Source organism: Sus scrofa, chromosome 14 (assembly GCF_054392235.1).
Source record: "Sus scrofa isolate SSC_HxYL_T2T_F1_AM1 chromosome 14, Sscrofa_HxYL_maternal_Yorkshire_Landrace_v2.0, whole genome shotgun sequence".
Lineage (NCBI taxonomy): Eukaryota > Metazoa > Chordata > Mammalia > Artiodactyla > Suidae > Sus > Sus scrofa.
In genome coordinates, this window is record NC_139396.1 from 138,485,713 (window position 1) to 138,505,012 (window position 19,300).

Here is a 19,300-nt window from a genome sequence, read left to right on the forward strand (position 1 = left end):
GCAGTTCTTAACCTAACTACTTGTAGCTCTCTTCCTTTATAAATTCTCTCAGCAAGATTGCTGAAGTTTCATGCTAAGAGAAATCTGTATCATCAAGCCTTCCCTACAGATTGTAGGGATGAGGAAAGTCAGATTCAGAGAAGGGAAGTGACTTGCCTCACATCGCTTGGTTAGGGAAAGATATCAGACCCAAAGGGAAACCAGCTCACTTTCAGATGCCCTGCAGGCACCCCTGAAAGACCTGGGGAGCCCAGTCTTTAGGGCTTTGTGATGCAACCCTTCGCTCTTTGAACAACAGAAGACGTGGGAATATTAAGACATGAAGGTAATCAAATGCCAGGCTTTCACCCAGGAGAAATCTGTGAGTCTGAAAAGCCTTTCTCCAAGAGGACCTTGAAGGAACATGACTTTTATCTTTTCCTAAAAGTGGATCTACAGGCTGGGCACAGAGTGCCTGGCAATGAAAGTCAGGCTGTCTTGGAGCAGACCAGGGGTGGAGGGCTAGTGCATCTTTTTCTTCTCTGCAGGGTAGGGCTTCACGACACAGAGAGACTGGTTCTGTCCTTGGTCACGTGTCTGCACAGGAGGCAGATATGTAGGGATCAGACAGGAGTTACTTGTTTTATTCCCATTCAACATATACATTCCCGGAAGCCTACTTACTGTGTGCAGGACACCGTGTGGGGCTGTAGGGACCCCAGGCCGGGATGGGGAGGATAGATAGACCATATCCCTGCTCTCTTGGAGTGGACAGAAGAATGAGGACAACAGGAAGTAGGTGAGTAACAGTGGTGAGTGGCACAGGGTGGTGTAATCAGAGTGCAGGGGGAGGGGAGTGAGGTGTGCCAACTAAAGCATGTTGCTCACCTTCTGGTTCTGCAAGGACAAAGTCCCTAACCACAGCAGTTGCTGACCCTTCACACACCTTGAAAGGGGTTCAGGGAGTAGATCAGGAATGAGGCACTCTGGGCTCTGGGAAAAACTGGCAGAACAGGCCTTCATACACTTTCTGGAGAAAATTTTAACCAAATTTCTTGCGTCTTCTCATACCTGGAGAAGCACTAAAGTCATTCAGAGACATCTGCTCCTCGTGACTAGCAGGAACCTGCTCCTGAGATGTGTACTTAAGTGCATGTACCCCCTTTTCCAAAGTCCTATGTATACACACACTGCCCTGCACACCTACCTCGTTGGAGCAGTTCCTCAGAGCCATCTGAGAGACTCTCTCCAGCCTGTAGTCCTCAGTAAGCCCCAGATAAAACTGAACTCACAGCCCTCATGTTGTGGGTGGTTTTTTTTTTAGTGGATGGGGGCACGTTTATTAGAGTGGTTGGGGTGGCCTCACCTAAGAGCGTGGCTGGGACTAGGATGAGGCTAAGGGGACAGGGGAGGTGCCCAAGGTGTATTGTTTGAGGTACTCAGAGTCTTGCCAGGGCCTCCTTACATGTTGTGCCCTAGGCGCCCTGCTTGCCTGTCTCCTGCTGCTCCCAGCCCTGCCTAGGAGTTGACATTTGAGCTGAGACCTAAAAGATAAGGCAAGCCTTGGAAGAGCTGTGTGTGGTCATCAGCTAAACAAGTGAGTGAAAATTGCTTTTGCTCTGGCTCATTTCAATGTGGTGCAAAGATATCTGCGTAAATCCTGTAATTGCCAAAATTGACCCATCAATGTTAAAGACCCTTTTTAAGTGGATCATTTTCTTCCTTTTACACAGTCATCAAATGCAGCACTAATGAGGGGTGGTATTCATCTTGTTTTACAACCCGGAGCTTCTCTGTATTCATTAGCACACAGGAGTCTGGCTCTGTGTGGTTCTTAGAAACACATACCTCTTCCCTCCACCTTTCCTTGCTTTGCCTTTTCCTATGCAGTTGTTTTTAATAGCTGAGGAGCCTTGTGGCTCAGTCCAGGTGGTTCCATCCATTTCCTGCTTTACTCTGACTTCAGAATGCTCTAGGGGCTTGTTCTCTCACTGAGGGAGGATGTCTTGGCTGCTTTTTTGGGGAAATGTCTCTTTGTAAATAACATGCGCAACTCAAGACCATTAATTCAAAGCACAACAGCAATATTACACATCATTGAGAAATGCCACATCACAAAGTTCTTAAACTATGAGCCAAGCTCTAATTCCTGAGCCATGTCTGAGGTCTTGCTCTTTCTAATGTGGGCTCTGTAGGAGCGCTTCCCCCAACAGAATTTCACACCATTGCAAAGCTATCTTCTCATAGGTCTATCCCCCTCCATGCTTCGTATATTCATCCAGGGAGGCTCACTGGTGTCTTTAACTTCAGATAGAGTCCCTCTTCAGCTAGTGAGTCCATGGCTTCCAGGACAGGCTTTGCTCAATCAGTCCAGTGATCTTTCCCCAGGCTCTGATTTCCTTTTGGCATCTCTCAGACACGCCCCTCTGGCCAATGCCTCCAGCCTTCTCTTCTCAACTCCAAAGCAGAACACACCATGTGCCATGTTTAAATGTGTTAGATTAAATGTTTGAACTCAGGACTCAATTGGAATATCAGGAAGCATGATCACTGCACATACTATATAGGGCTGACTGGGTTCCCTTGCTGGCCTCGCCATTCTTAGCTGCAAATCATTTCCCCTTTTACCTTGGTGTCCTCATCTGCAGAATGGGCAACATGATGTTGGCATCTGCAGCATAGAGTTGTTGTCTGGAGTAGATGCAAAGTTCTTGGGATGGTGCCTGGCATATTACAAGAATTCTAGTAATGCTTTTACACTGTTGTCATTACTATTATTGTTAGTATTTCTTTTATTATTATGTCTGATGCACAGTAGATGCATGTTCTAAGTGTTAATAGCTCTCAAAGAATGGTGCACATTTTATCCTATTTTTATCTTGCAGATAAAACATATGTAAACAAAAGCACATAATTAAAATAATACATATTTCTCTACATTGGTCCTATGATCTAGAACTCTTGCTCCAGGTCATTCTAAGTCCTTGGGAAAAGGAAACATTGAACCACCTTTAGTAAGTGGCACTGAATGGGAGCCATTCATGCCTTCCTTCATTCATTATGCAGCATTTATTCAATATGCACTCACTGAGCCCCACCATATGCCAGGTTCTATGCCAGTCTCTTGATGAAACTGATGGATCATTATTATATTTAATAAATATTATTTTTCTACTCGGCCATAAAAAAGAACAAAATAATGCCATTTGCAACAACATGGATGGAACAAGAGACTCTCATCCTGAGTGAAGTAAGTCAGAAAGAGAAAGACAAATACCATATAATATCACTTATATCTGGAATCTAATATATGGCATAAAGGAACCTTTCCACAGAAAAGAAAATCAAGGACTTGGAGAACAGACTTGTGGTTGCTAAGGGGGAAGGGGAGGGAGTGGGAGGGACTGGGAGCTTGGGGCTAATAGATGCAGAATGTTGCCTTCAGGATGGATTAGCAATGGGATCCTGCTGTGAAGCAATGGGAACTCTGTCTAGTCACTTATGATGGAACACGTAATGTGAGAAAAAAGAATGTATACATGTATGTGTAACTGGGTCACCATGCTATACAGTAGAAAAATGTATATATACATAAATGATAAAAAATATTTTTCTAGTTAAAGACTATTATATTACTTAAAAGAAAGGGAATACTGAAAACAACTGGCATCTCAGTGTGAGGGAAAGTTTTGGGAGAGACTTTGATGGGGAACTGGGGAAAGTGTGATGGTTTAGGTTGCCATAGGCCTGGGGACAGCAAGGGACATAGGGCATCTTTCTGGGGTTGGGGGTCGGGGGTGGAGGCAGCCCTCAGGCTGATTGGAGGAGTGGAGGAAAGAGAAAGGAGTTCACCCCGATCAGGTAGAGGCCAGCTGTAATGAAGACAATGTTTGCCATTTGAGAGTGACCCCACAGGGCTGTACTCAGTGTGATTTGGACGAGACTGTTCCACACCTGTCTCTTCTCTGCAGTCTCCTCTCGCCTCTCCTGGATGTCTGTCTTGGAAGGATCTTGCAAGGAGCCCACCTTTAAGGCATCCTTTGACTCTCTTGCCAGCCAGTCTCCTAAGCCTCTTTCACAGTGAGAGGCCAAAGGGTTTAAGGCTGCGGGCCCTCAAGGAGCCTAGAACCCCACACAAAGCATCAGAGTGAGCAGCGATCACAGTGGGTGAGATGGCCCTACATGCTCATAGGGGCCCTAAATGTTTGAGAGGATGAGTAACTGGAGAAGAAATGAGCAGCACTGGCCAGAGGAGCCAGAGGATAAAGCAACAGTCATATCTATTGAGAGATTACTGGGTATCTTGCACTGTTGGAAAATCACGTGTAGACTCACTTTCTCGCAACAATCCAAGGAAGTGACTACTGTCATGACCCCTATTTTGCAGATGGAAAAGTGAGGGCACAGAGAAGGCTTCAAGGAAGAATCCTGCTCCGTTACAAGGTTGAGCTTGCAGGCTGGCTAGGATTTATCTATGCAAAGAAAGACAGGAAAACTTTCCAGGAAGGGAGGAGGCAAGACACGTGGTCTAGGCATGGTGTCCCCTTAACTAAACTGGGAGTGCAAACTAATGATTAAAGGCAGGATTCATCAGAGGTGCAGTGTCCTCCTTAGAGTCCTGCTAATTTAGAAGCATGGAGCCCCTGCTCTTGGTCCTACTCTGCTCTCCAGCTCCGGGCCTCTGGCAATCCAGGTGGACCCTCAGATGCAAATCGCCAGGAAGATAAATGAGAATTGGCAGCTGTATTTAATTATGCAGCCTTCTGCAATGTGTCTACAACAGACATTTTTCTTACAGAGAGTAATTATTCTTAGCGTGCCCATCTGAGTGAGATTATACTTTGGTAATTGGTTTTGAATCCTCGATCCATTTTTATTTGAGCCGTCTTTCTGGAATCCTTTCTATCAATGTTTGTGAGCTGAGACTCAGGTGCCCCCGCCCCAAGACTCAGCTTACCAGCAATCTTGTTTCTGTCCTTCCTGGAAATCAGAGGAGGGAGGGCAGGGAATCCCCAAGGGGATGCATAACTCTGGAGTGTGGGGTATGCTTGCTCAGTGTTCTCAAACCCTCCTGAGTAGTCCTCATTTTATTTCCGTGTCTCACATTTCTGATTGTAGTCTTAACCTACTGGAACACAGTTGTCCTTAGGCAAGAGGCAACTTCCACTCTACCCCATACTGACTGCTTTGCTCACTCTGACCATTTGATTTAAATTAAAATCATTCAGGAGTTCCCATGGTGGTGCAGTGGTTAACGAATCCGACTAGGAACCATGAGGTTTCGGGTTCAGTCCCTGCCCTTGCTCAGTGGGTTAAGGATCTGGAGTTGCCGTGAGCTGTGGTGTGGGTTGCAGACATGGCTCGGATCCTGCATGGCTGTGGCTCTGGCATAAGCCAGTGGCTACAGCTCCGATTAGACCCCTAGCCTGGGAACCTCCATATGCCGAGGGAGCAGCTCAAGAAAAAGCAAAAAGACTAAATAAATAAATTAATTAAAATCATTCACATGTAGCCAGACACTGATCCACGTGGCTGAATAAAGCATACCAAGTTTACACCCTAGTCAACCAAATTCTACTCCAAGTCTCTATACCCATATAGGGACTGTATTATAACTATAATGATAATTGTTGCATGAAACCTGTAAGATGCTGTGAGGAGCACATGTGATAATAACTGGCAAAGGGCTCTTAAATTATGTCAAATTATAAATGGCAGGCATTGTCCCCAGCCTGGCCTGAACTCTACTAGCGACTCCTGTGTGACTTTTGGTGAGTTGGTTTTCCTTCCTGGATTTCGGCTTCATTGTCAGAAAAATGAGGGGTTTGTGTCTGATAATAGGCCTGATGAAGTGTTTTTGAGAATCTATTTGCCTGCCGAGGTCTTGAACCTGGGCAATAAAATAGAGAACTGTTTCTCAAATTGAGTGCCCATCAGTGTTACCTGGACATGATAGGCCACAGTCCTGCTAAAACGCCAGCTTCTGAGACTGCGTCCCATCCTCTAGGGACCCTGGTCCAGTAAGTATGGGATTGGACTTAGGGAACCTCATTGTTTTGAGAACATCCCACGTGATTAGTCCACAAGCCATCGTTTGGGATTCCCTGCAATAGGGACAGAATAACAAAGGAGGTGGAGGAGACAGCTACTTGCACTGACGCCTCCTTTGGTGGGTGTCTGCGTTTCTGAGGAGCTTCCTTTCTTTAGCTCCATTTCTGTGTGTGGGTCTCGCATGCTTGCCCAAATGGGCACACGCACGCCCACTCCCATGCACTGTTACGAACAATATGGGTTGAAAAGTTTGTTTTCTGAAAAGCACAATATGCTGGAGTCTTGGCAGAAGGAAAATTGTGTTATGTGCTGAAATCATCATCATTTGCCATGCGTGAAAGCTTATGGCTCAAAGCATTGATGCTCCGTGTGCAGAATGTGATTTATAATCATAGGCACACACACAAACATGCACACACACTCTTATTTGTGCCCCCACACAACAGATGTGGTAAGAAAAGAGCAAAGAAAGATCTGAAGAATCCATGCCCTCTGCAGCAGGGAGCAGGGGAGGCTAATGTACCAGTCAGTTTCTCAAGAAGGGTTTTGGCTTCCAAACTAACAGAAAATAGACATAGAGCGAGGGCTTCTAAAATTCAGTAAGGGGTGTGGAAGACTGGATGTCCTCATCCTGGACCACTTTTCCTCAGTAGGGTAAGACTCCAGGTTTTCTTCTCTGGGAATCCACTCATTCCTAAATGAACTTGACAACCTCCACTCCCTCCAGTGTGCTCCCCACTGAAATGTGTAGGTTCTTGAACAGTGGGACCTGGTTCTGAGAGCAGAGGTAGTTAGCAGCCCCTTTGACTTCTAACTGACTGTCTCCAGAGGATTCCTGTTCTTCCTGTTCAGAAGGGAAGTCCGCATGAAAGATAATTTCTTCCTTTTTTTTTTTTTTTTTTTTTTTTTCTGCAGAAACAATTGCCTTTTGGAGGTAGAGCCCCAGCTTTCTCTCCTGGATGCAGTAGTTGTACAATCACCACTTGCAGATGCACAATCTCTCATTTTTATTATAATTATGGCATATCTTTAATTTGCGTGGCATAATACACTTAATGCGTAATTATAAAATATGTGACTAGCCCTTGGCCTCATCCTGCTATCCCACCACAGAGGCAGCTTGGTGTTTTTTATTAATGCAACTTTATACAAGCTAACAGATTGCCATAAAGGAAAACAGAATTTCTCAACCAGTTCAGCTAATAGCTGTGTTCCGGCAAAGGGCCCTATGGTACGTGTTGAACAACAACCACCTCTCTCCAGCGTTCCTCGCAGCTTCTAATTGAATTTCTATCCCGTGGATATCATGTTGGAACTATTCATCTGCTCCACTAAGTCTTCCGATATTAAACAAGTTCTTCCAGGTTATTACTGTAATACAAATACTGTTAGACAGTTGATTTGCATTAAAAATTCACTGCCGTGGTGAGGCGGACACAGTGAAGGGAGCTGCTTATCCTGAACAAGGCCACACAAAGAAATCACACTAATAGGGTGAGAATGCCATGTGCTTATCTTGTTTGCTTCCTTCACACCCTCCTTTTCTGTTTGAGTGAGAGGATTTGGTCATGCTGACAAATTCCGATAAATGACAAAATACCAGACATTGTCGTATAGTCTTTGGTTTGGCTGTAGCTATCTGCTGTTCAGATCTGCCACCAAGAGGCTCGTGCATTTGGCTGCGTTTCTCCTTTGCCTCCCTTTTCTGTTTGCTCCCTTGTCTCTGGCACACATTGCTGTTGTGATAGACATTAGGAAGATCTACCACCGAGGGCTGTTCTAACTGTGATGAGAGACATTTTAAAGGTCTTATTGGCCCGGATTGTGTATGCTGGCCCCTTTTCAATGTTTGCCATCTGTATTTCCTGATTCTTCTAGACTGACTAGCTCATCAAAGTTTGGGGGCGTCGAAATGATGGAGGCCTTCTGAAAATTCCTAAGAGGTAGTTTTCTTTTTTTTTCTTTTTTTGGTCTTTTTGCTATTTCTGGGGCTGCTCCTGCGACATATGGAGGTTCCCAGGCTAGGGGTCTAATCGGAGCTGCAGCCATCGGCCTACGCCAGAGCCACAGCAACGCGGGATCCGAGCTGCGTCTGCAACCTACACCACAGCTCATGGCAACGCCGGATCCTTAACCCACTGAGCAAGGGCAGGGACTGAACCCGAAACCTCATGGTTCCTAGTCGGATTCGTTAACCACTGCGCCATGACGGGAACTCCAAGAGGTAGTTTTCTTAATAAATGCAAGCAAACCTTATGTGTCATTGGGATGGGGGAAATTAGAACCGTTACTTCCAGTTCTGTGAAGGTGTCACAATGGAGGGCAGCCACTCTCCTGTCTACTGTTGTTCATTCAGGTTGCAGTATCTAACCTCAAGCCTACCTAGCCATGTGCCTACCATGTCTTTACCTTACACCTCTCCTCTTTGTCATGTCCTTTAATATCCTCTGTGATGACTTCTCTATCCACAGTAGAAGTTACCTTCAGTCCTCTGACCTCAGAGTCCAAGCTCTCTTTTTCAACCACTGACTAGCATTTCCAAATCCTGGTCCTCGTCATCAATCATTTGGAACTGCCTTATCTATACTAATGTGAACCTGAAATTCCCCTCTCATCACCTTCCCTTCTTTCTCCAATTTTCTCATACCCTCATGTCTGCTGAATTTGTGTTTCAGTTTGAGTACATGACATCTTCTGTTTTCTCAATTCCTTCTTACCCTCAAGTCCTCAAGTCATATGTCTTATCTCCCTTGAAAGACAATCTTTGTCAAAGGCACGGGTCATGCTTTATACATACACAGTGCTTTGCTTGGAATAAAGGCTCAACAAACGTTTGTCAATAGGTAGATTTTTTTTTTTCAAGTGAAGAGTATTTGACCAATCAAGAAAATTCTAACCTGTCTTCTATTTTGGGATGTGCATTGCATCAAAGACGTCATCTTGGTACATATACCATTATTTGTACTTTGGATTCACAATAGTGGTTCACATGATTAGTCAGTCTTGAGTTTAAGTCCTGGCTCTGCCACGAGTAGTGGTGTGACTTTGGGCAGGCTACTCCTCTTAACTTCAACTTTCTCATCTGCAAAATGGGACATAATGATAGAGTCCACTTTATAAATTAGTTATAATTACATTAATAAATGTTTGTAAAGTGCTTAGCAGAGTTCTTAGAACTTAGTAAATGCTTAAAAATGATATTTATTAATAAGAGAACTCGTTGACCTACTAAAATTTCAAATCAGTGTTTGTCTAAAATTGAACCTCTGATATTTGAGGTTTAGCTCTGAAGTATTGAAGACATTTGAGACTATAAATTGTAGCTGAGACCCAGCTGCTCTAATGAAATTCCTAGTTAGTTATGGCCACTGGCCTGCCCATGTCCACGAAGAAAAAAATAGATGATCTCATGAGCCGCTTGGTGCATATTAGAAATATATCTAAGTTGTGAGACCTGCATGCCTGTCTGAGTGAACAAGTGCCAGGCTGATGGTCAATGCAGAGCTTTACAATGGACATAATTATTACTGTTTTTGAATCTCTAGATACTACAACACTGATAGAAAATCTTTAGAAGGGCTAAATAAACTCACATGGCAAAAGGAAAGTGGCTTTTTTTTTCATGTAACACTGCTAAACATAAGCCCATAGGCTCCCCAAGTTTATCTGGGAATTTTTGAACCATGTCTTTTCTTTCTAGTTAGTATTACTTTATGCATCAAGGTCAAATGCCAATAAGTTGCAAATTGTGTTTCTCACCTTGCTGTTGTTAGACCTGACATTTCTTGAGAAAAATAGCAAAGCCTGCTGACAAAGGGGGACTGTGACTTCAACTGTTGTAAGTCACTCAGGGCAGTAAACATTCCCGAAAGGGATTGTATTCTAAGGATTGTAATCATTTTCTATTGTAACTGGTTTGTCCTGGATAATGTTATCATCAGATGTTAATTACTTGCTCTGATTTTCCTGGCTATTGGAGGGTAGTGCTTATTCTCATAAGGTTATCCTTTCTCTTTGGGTTTCTGCATTTTCTTTGCATTATTAATAAAGCAAATCAGGTTCCAAAATATTTTATGGTTATGCACCCTTCAAATTAATCTGCAGAAGCATAGAAATTGTATGTCAATTGAGGATCTGTTTCTATGAGCACAATAGTAGAGACCCCTAAAGACCTTCAGGTCCTTTTAGAAAATAGTCATACTCCATTTGAGGTAAAAGAAAGAGCCTGAGTTGGAGATTGGGAGACTTGGCTAGAGCTTTTTTATGCACTGTAGAATGGAAAGCATATCTTCTCCTGCATGTGCACACAGCTCCGCGTGGTGGCTGGCATACAACACGCATACCATACTCTGGCCCAGGTCTGCCTGTTATAATATCTACTATTTCTCAGTGACTCTAACCACTGCTTCAGCTAGTCCACCCCCTACCATCTACATGCCTTGTAGTTTCCCACATCATGGTTGCCCCTAAAATGTCTCTTTCCTCATTCTTTTCTTTGCCTTTTCCACTTCCTTCATGTTTTGATGCCTAGCCACACTTCTTTCCAACCCACACTGATTTAGGTGACCTTGGGCAATTTTATTTACCCCAGCAGAACCTGTTTACTCATCTGTAAAATGGAAACAAATTTTATCATACCATTTATGAGGATTAAGTAAGTCAGCAGTCAGTACACAGGTATTTGACCCATGAAAGATGCTCAATATATATCATTTCCTACCACCCTTAATTTAGCTTGTGGTCATTTATTCCTTTAAGCCTTGTGTGTAGGAACCTGGACTGGGCACTGAAGATAAACAAGTTGGGAGCTGGCCACACTTTCAAGGGTCTCAGAGTCAGATAAAGGAAGATGGACACAAATAATTTCAAGGTAAAGCCTCATAGACGAATGCTACTTGAAGGACAGAAAACAGGCTGAGAGAGGAGAGGAAGACTAATTATACAGGGAGATAGGAAGAAAATCTCCTGGGAAGGAATCAGATACCACATAGGATGTCCTTGCTGTGTTGTTACCTACAATTTTCCTGTTTCAAAACATAATCGTGCCATTAACATTCTGACTTTGAAAGTCTCCTCTAGTCTCTGTGTTATAAAGTTAGTTTTCATAAAAAAGAGGTGTCCCTTGGTAATAGCATTTATATGTTGAAAAAAATTGTCCTTGTTTATATGTACACACCTTGCCATTTTTTTCAGACAGGACATCAGGAGGCCTGATAGTATCCTGATGACCATTCGAGTGTGCATGTTGAAAAAACTTTTAAGAAATATACACGGTTTCTTCAACTACGTGTGCTCATTATGTTCTTTTGTCTTTTTATTGAGCACTAGCTCAGGGACAAGGGTAGAGCCATGGAGATTTCCATGAAGAACTCTGTTTTTTTCATTTACTCTACAAATATGTCATGTTCATACTCCATTGCCAGAACTGTGCTGTGCCCTTGGGGTTACAGATGTGAACAGAGCATTCGTGGTCTCTGTCCTTGATAAGCTGATGTGCTGGTTGGGGAAGCGTATAACCATCAAGGAAATTAACAAGCAGGAGAATGATAGCTGGTATTAAATGGTGTGAAGGAAAGGTAAAAGTACTTTAATAGGATGTAGTGGAGGTAGGCTGTGAAGAATCCCATTATATGAGCATCTGGGGCAAAGGGCTTGGTTTGTCACAAAAGGTACTTGATGTTCAAGAAGATCTATTCAAAGCCTGTGAAGAATTTGAGCTATTGCCTCTTGTATTTCTTGTCTTTAACTAAACTTGTGTTTGTATGTGTCAGTGTGTGTGCACATGTATGTATGATTTAGGAAAAAGGAGGATTCTCAATTAGGAAAGCCGTTACGTAATTTGTTTTGTGCGATGAAATACTACGTGGCCATTTAAATGATTTAACTAAGGTTTATTTATTTTTTTCTTTTTACGGCTGCACCTGCAGCATATGTGAGTTCCCAGGCTAAGGATCAAATTGGAGTTGCAGCTGCAGGCCTATGCCATAACCAAGGCAACACCAGATCTGAACCGCAATCTGTGACCTATGCCACAGCTTGCAGCAATGCTGGACCTTAACCCACTGAGCAAGGCCAGAGGTCGGACCTGCATCCACATGGACACCATGTCTGGTTCTTAACCCACTGAGCCAAAACAACTCCTGAAAAAGGTTTTTAAATAGCATGATAAAATACTTGCGTGAGAAAAAAGTTAATAACATCATGTAAGTTAGAATGTAAGTGCATAGAATTTTGCCATCATCAGTCATATTTTGGTCTCTGTGGAATGTGCTGTTCGTATTCCAAGTATCGACAGTTTTAATACAGGGAATTAGAGAGAATGCTCAACCCACTGGAAGGCCTTGGTGGGGGGGGCATTGGTTGAGGATGCTACTGTGGACCACAGCCTGCAGAAACATAGTGGCTACTATTTAAGCATTCACCCTGAAATAATGACAAGCTTTTAGGAAACTCTGGGAAGCACCATCCTGTTCCATCACTTTGGCTCAGCAAAGCTGGTGGCTTTCATGGACAACTTTATGTTACAAAGGACTGTTGGAAACATGTTTTTCCCCCAAGATGTCTGCTGCACATTAGGACTTAATTTGAGAGAATTTGGGGATGGACAGACTAAGGTAGATCAAGCTTACATATGTTTTCTGCTGATGCCCTAACAACCAAGTATAAATTTAGTGGCTGAAAACAACACAGGTTCATTATTTTTACAGTTCTGTGTATTAGGAGTTGGACACAGGTCTTACTGGGCTAAAAGATAGTTCTCCGCATTCCATTCTGGAGGCTCTAGGGAAGAGGTCCTGTTTCTTTGTGTTTTCCAGCTTCTGGAGGTGGCTGGTATTCATTGGCTCATGTCTCCCTACCCCATCTTTGAAGGTAGCAATGACAGGTCTTATCTTTCTCATGTCCCATTGCTCTGAATTGACCACATGTCTCTACTTTTAAGGACTCATGTGATCAAATTGGGCCCACCTGGATCATCCAGGCTCATCTCCTCTCAAAATCTGTTCTCTTGACTGCATCTGCAAAGTCTCTTCTTCAGGTGACATATTCACAAATCCTAGGAATTAGGACCCGGGCATCTTTGGGGACCATTATTCTGCCTACTACCATGTCCATCAAAAAGATGGTGGGGCTAAGCCACTGCTATCCTGCTGTCTAACATACACATCTTTCCGACTTGCAAAGAGCTACTTCTTCCAGTTGTACACAGCCTTTTGGCAAGAAGATGGAGCCTGCATGTGAATTTAAGAAATTTACCCCTTCCACTGAATAGGCTCACATCCTGCCTAACAGAGTGCACAGGTCTACCCTCTTCCTTAGCACAAAGTCCTTAATCTGTAAAACACTGTACAGAGACCCTAGACAGGTCAAGGGTTAGAAACATCTAGAAGAGTATTGAAGTCCAGGGAATTTTACCTGCCAGCTCTTTCTCAGGCTGGAGGTGGCTAAAGTAGTAAATCTGAGTGATGCCTTGGGGCAGGTGAGGAATCCACAGCTTAAATCCTTCTCCCCAGAGCCCAAGCCACCCTGGATTCACTTCCCTACACTTTCATCTATACTCTTTTTTTTTTTATTTTCCCACTGTACAGCAAGGGGGTCAGGTTATCCTTAGATGTATACATTGCAATTACAGTTTTTTCCCCCACCCTTTCTTCTGTTGCGACATGAGTATCTAGACATAGTTCTCAATGCTATTCAGCAGGATCTCCTTGTAAATCTATTCTAGGTTGTGTCTGATAAGCCCAAGCTCCCGATCCCTCCCACTCCCTCCCCCTCCCATCAGGCAGCCACAAGTCTCTTCTCCAAGTCCATGATTTTCTTTTCTGAGAAGATGTTCATTTGTGCTGGATATTAGATTCCAGTTATAAGTGATATCATATGGTATTTGTCTTTGTCTTTCTGGCTCATTTCACTCAGGATGAGATTCTCTAGTTCCATCCATGTTGCTGCAAATGGCATTATGTCATTCTTTTTTATGGCTGAGTAGTATTCCATTGTGTATATATACCACCTCTTCCGAATCCAGTCATCTGTCGATGGACATTTGGGTTGTTTCCACGTCCTGGCTATTGTGAATAGTGCTGCAATGAACATGAGGGTGCATGTGTCTCTTTTAAGTAGAGTTTTGTCCGGATAGATGCCCAAGAGTGGGATTGCGGGGTCATATGGAAGTTCTATGTATAGATTTCTAAGGTATCTCCAAACGGTTCTCCCTAGTGGCTGTACCAGTTTACATTCCCACCAGCAGTGCAGGAGGGTTCCCTTTTCTCCACAGCCCCTCCAGCACTTGTTATTTGTGGATTTATTAATGATGGCCATTCTGACTGGTGTGAGCTCATCAAACTGAAAAGCTTTTGCACAGCAAAGGAAACCAAAAAGAAAACAAAAAGACAACTTACAGAATGGGAGAAAATAGTTTCAAATGATGCAACTGACAAGGGCTTAATCTCTAGAATATATAAGCAACTTATACAACTCAACAGCAAAAAAACCAATCAATCAATGGAAAAATGGGCAAAAGACCTGAATAGACATTTCTCCAAAGAAGATATACAGATGGCCAACAAACACATGAGAAAATGCTCAACATCGCTGATTATAAGAGAAATGCAAATCAAAACTACCATGAGATACCACCTCTTTTTTTTTTTTAATTTTATGTTATTGGTAGTGCCTTACAATGTTTTATTAGTTTCGGGTGTACGACAAAGTGAATCAGTCATGCATATAAATATATCCATTCTTTTTTCCCATATAGGTTATTGCAAACTATTGAGTAGAATTTCCTGTTAATACAGTAGGTTCTCATTAATCATCTATTTTATATAGTCGTGTGTATGTGTTATTCCTACCCTCCCAATTCTTCCCTCCCGATCCCCTAGAGGTTTTACCTATGGTAACCATAACATTGGTTTTTAAATCTATGGGTTTTTATTTATTGAGGAATCACTTTGAATCAGGTGCATAGGTGAAAATAAAGTTTCATAAAGGATTGAATTTACATGGTGTCGAAACAGAACAGATATTCCAGGGATTTAACTAAATTTACTAAAAGCCTATTTCTATGATAGGCAGTTTAAATTTCATTTAATTCTCACTTCCTTTTATGGTAGGCATTATTGTTCTTCCTTTTAAATTTACTTCTAAATATTATATATTACCTCCCCAGCCAGGCTCTAAGTTCCTGGAAGGCATAAAGCCTGCATTCTCTCTTCCTTACATTCCTTGTAGCCCAAACTCATTATTAGATATTTAATGACACATGTGGCCTAAATGAACCAATGACTGAGATAGAATGTGATGGGAATTGTAAAAGACCTTTGAGACTTACCAGCACAAGCTGGCATTATCTTTTTTCTTATAGCAACTCAGAGAAGAAATATCAGACAGCAAAGTTCATCTTCCTTCCCTGAACACTCCTTTTCTCCATGGAACCGCTCTTCCTCCTGTTTGGCTGCTGCATGTTCTCTGCCTTTCCTCTCCTTTGTTAAAATTTACTAACCGTTATTGAGTTTGTCACTGTGGTCTGCCTTTCAGGGATGCATGACTTTGATGCCTAATTACAGGGTACAAGTCTTTGCTTTTTGCAAAAGGCATTGTCAGAGCAGGTGGGAAAAGCATTTTGGGGTCGGGGGCTTCCTTGGTACCTCTAACATCCCATCCCATTGGTTGTCCCCTCCTTCACCGATGCCTCTAGCAGCCTTCCCCCACCCCACATCCCACTTGGGGAAGAGGCATCTTCCAGAACATTTTAGCACATTCTCCAACCCCCCAGTAGAAATCCTGCTTTCCCTCAGCCTGGCCTCCCTGCTTTGCTCTGTAATATTATAATACAGATAAGCAGGGAAGTGGCTCATACTGATGGGGTCATTACTAAGCAGATCTCCTATTACATGCTATCCATTTTGCAGTGGGAATGTCATGATGTGAACCATAATTGGATTTCAAAGCCACATGTTTGTCACTCTACATACAGGGGAGAAAGAGATTAATATTTTAAAATTCCTGAGACGGTTCTGTGTATCTGACTTGTAAAATATGTAATCTCTGTAGTCTGAGAGATAATGCCTTGAGGCTGAAACCGTGATTATTTATTTGCTCCAACTTCAGCATCATTTATGCAGCAAAGTATGAACAAGGAGGTACACTTCTTAATAACACCACTAAACGCATTTTTAATGCAGATTTAAAAAGATAGTTGCTAGTTTACTGGTCATCTTGATTTTTAGAAACACAGAGAGGTTTAGCAGCTGTACCATAGCTCTGTGCAAAGTACGGAAAAAATATGAATATGGGTGAGTGCATATAGATTGTAGTTTAATCTCCTGAAATATTTCTACTGATCAATTACTGTAGCATTGTGTTGTATAAATTGTCCTCTTTTAAACCCAAATGACCTGCCTATTTGTGAACTCCAGAAATGGGAAAGAAATATGTTAAAAATGCATAGAGCAATACTTTGTAATCAGAATATTAACATTTTGATTGAGTTGATGGAGCATTTAAGTGGAAATAGTCAATTGCAAATGCCAGGCTTGGAAGGGAACGTACAACATACAGACAGAGTCAAAGTCTTTTCCTTGATTAAAGAGACTTCTTTTAACAGAGAACAGAGTAACAGACCAAAGTACTTCATGTTAAGAATGGAAGGGTGGGCAGTGTTTACTTTTTCAATTGCTTATATTTAAATAAAGATAAGTACACACATTGACAGTTATAAAGGCAGATGCTTTGATCTACTGGTGATTGAAAAATAGTGTAGTAGTTTTATCAAAAAACCAACCAGAGTAACACAGCAGAAAGACCATAGAATGTGATGTCAGATGACTTAGATGATAGAAACAAATCTGTTTCTTACTTGCCCTGTGACCTTGGCCAAGCTACCTCTCTATCGGGGCTCAGTTTTCTCATCACTGGTAAAATGGGAGTGTAAATACTTACTGAAAGGACTTCATATGGTTTTCATGTGTATTGAATAAGACAAATGTTCTTTGCATCTTTAGAAGTCAGAAGATATCTATTTTGACTGGAGAAAAGTACATTTCCACATGGGATCTGAAGCCAGAGGTGACCCACAGCAGATGCTCGGTGAAATTTGCAAGGTAGAGCCCCCTTTGAAAATTATAGCTTTTCCTTAGAAGAGTCACTAGTACTGATCAGTACTCTAGTTTTGCGGAGTAGAGGGAAAAAAAAATCTGAATTTTCTTTTGCAAATGTGATAGAAATCTACCTGATTTTCTCTATATCCCTGTTTTATTCTCTGTCTGCTTGTGAAATGCCCAGTTTTATTATAAAAGTGGTTCCCAAATCACTTATGTGTTTTGTTTGGCTTTGATGCATGATTGAAAGGGTGACTATATCCTTGGTCAAAGGAAACCTCCTGGCTTCAGACACTCTTAGAGCAGAACTTAGTATTTGGCATGAGAAAGGACAGAGGAGTATCGGAGTATCAACTTATGAAGCTTATCCTCAGAATGCTACAGTTTTGAAGGAAAATTCTGATAAATACAACCTAATTGTGATAGGGAAGACCATGACCTCCTAGAACCATAGAATTCTGCAGGACCATTTTACAGATCAGTACACTGAAGTCTGAGAGGAGAAAGCTGATGGTAAAATATGTTCATGGACTTGACCCAACTCTCCTCTTTAGGGAAGAAATAGCCACTCCCTAGCCCCTCCCTTGCCAGTAACATACACTTTGATTTTTTTTTTCTTCCACTTTTTAGGGCCACACCCATGACATATGGAAGTTCCCAAGCTAGGGATCTGATTGGAGCTACAGCTGCCAGCCTGTGCCACAGCCACCACGACACAGGATCTGAGCTGCGTCTGCGAGCTACACCACAGCTCATGGCAATGCTGGATCCTTAACTCACTGAGGTGAACAAGGTCAGGGATAAAACTCACATTCTCATGGATACTAGTTGGATTTGTTTCTGATGCACCACAATGGGAACTCCCTTCATTGTGATCTTTATATTTCCTTGGACAATCTCCAATTTGGTGTTGCACTGTCCCATATTATAGCCTATCGTAGCTGCCTATTCCAATCACCCCATCCACTGCCCCCTCCAGCCTCAGCTCAGGATTAGTCTATTGCAGGTATCAATAGACTTGTGGTTACCAAGGGGGAGGGGGAGGGAGTGGGATGGTTGGGGTGTTTGGGGTTAATAAATGCAGACTATTGCCTTTGGAATGGATTAGCAATGAGATCCTGCTGTGTAGCACTGGGAACTATGTCTGGTCACTTATGATGGAGCATGATAATGTGAGAAAAAAGAATGTATACATGTATGTGTAACTGGGTCACCATGCTGTACATTAGAAAATGGACAGAACACTGTAAACTGGCTATAATGGGAAAAAAAAATCATTATACAAAAACAAAACAAAACAAAACCAAAAAAACCCAAACAAAGGCTAGTGAACATTTGAACTCAAGAAAAGAATGCTAATTCACCATTTCATTGTCACACAATGTTTCCCCTCTTGATCTCTCTCTTCCACTTCAAAGAGAATGCTACTGATTTATAGTGAAGTGTGGAAAAAAGCATCCTGGTCCCCAGAAGAGCAACATCACAGAATCACGGGGGCGGGGGGGGGGGATGCAATTTAAGGTTACAGGTGGCTGTGCCATCTGCTTAGTTTGTTCTCAGTAGACAAGGTAAGTGCTTGATTTTTCTATTCCAGAGCAGAGGGTCTGGGGATGTTTCCTGGACCTCATTCAAGCTGGTGGTCACAGGATATGGGGATCCCAGGGGTCTCCTTGTTGGGGTGCACAGGTTTGACAGCAGAGGCAGGGAGGGATTCAATGGGAAAGACGGACCTAATTAATCACAAGCTATCAGAGCCCGTCAGCAGACAGAGTCTCTGAGGTCTTAATGACACCCCTCAGTAATGTTAAAAACCAGCTTGGTATGACTTCATTTTCTTAGAGACACATGATTGATCTGGCTATTGGTGAATGGAGACACGGCGGCTTCTTTCTGTAGACAGTGTCATTAGATGAGAAGATTAAGTGCCTTTGCGTGAAGACTGTGAGGGATTCACTGGCAATGAAGGAACGATAAAGAAAACTCTGAAATACGTATTTTTTAAAGGCAAAACCTTAGACTTCACTTATTAGCAACATTAAAAAGCTTGATGGGGCGTCAGAGCTAAGAAAAATGGCTCTTTGGGTCAAGTCTTGCAGTGATTTTGCACAAAGCAGCCAACTGGAGCTGAGGTCTATGGGGGACGTCTCATTTTCTTATTGGTGATCCTCCTAAAT

The 19,300-nt window shown here is 42.5% G+C and overlaps 1 protein-coding gene across 8 annotated transcripts in view; it reads left to right on the plus strand.

Moving 5' to 3' along the window:
- The window catches only part of SORCS3 (sortilin related VPS10 domain containing receptor 3), a 612,545-nt gene that overhangs the window by 211,951 nt on the left and 381,294 nt on the right, over positions 1-19,300 (plus strand). For 3 of the 8 annotated variants that reach the window (XM_021072812.2, XM_084993363.1, XM_084993362.1), the window contains one exon: positions 17,031-17,129. The exons of the other annotated variants lie outside the window; for them this stretch is intronic. In XM_021072812.2, the coding sequence (XP_020928471.1) occupies positions 17,031-17,129 (99 nt within the window). The remainder of the gene's footprint in view (positions 1-17,030; positions 17,130-19,300) is intronic. 8 annotated transcript variants of the gene reach the window in all.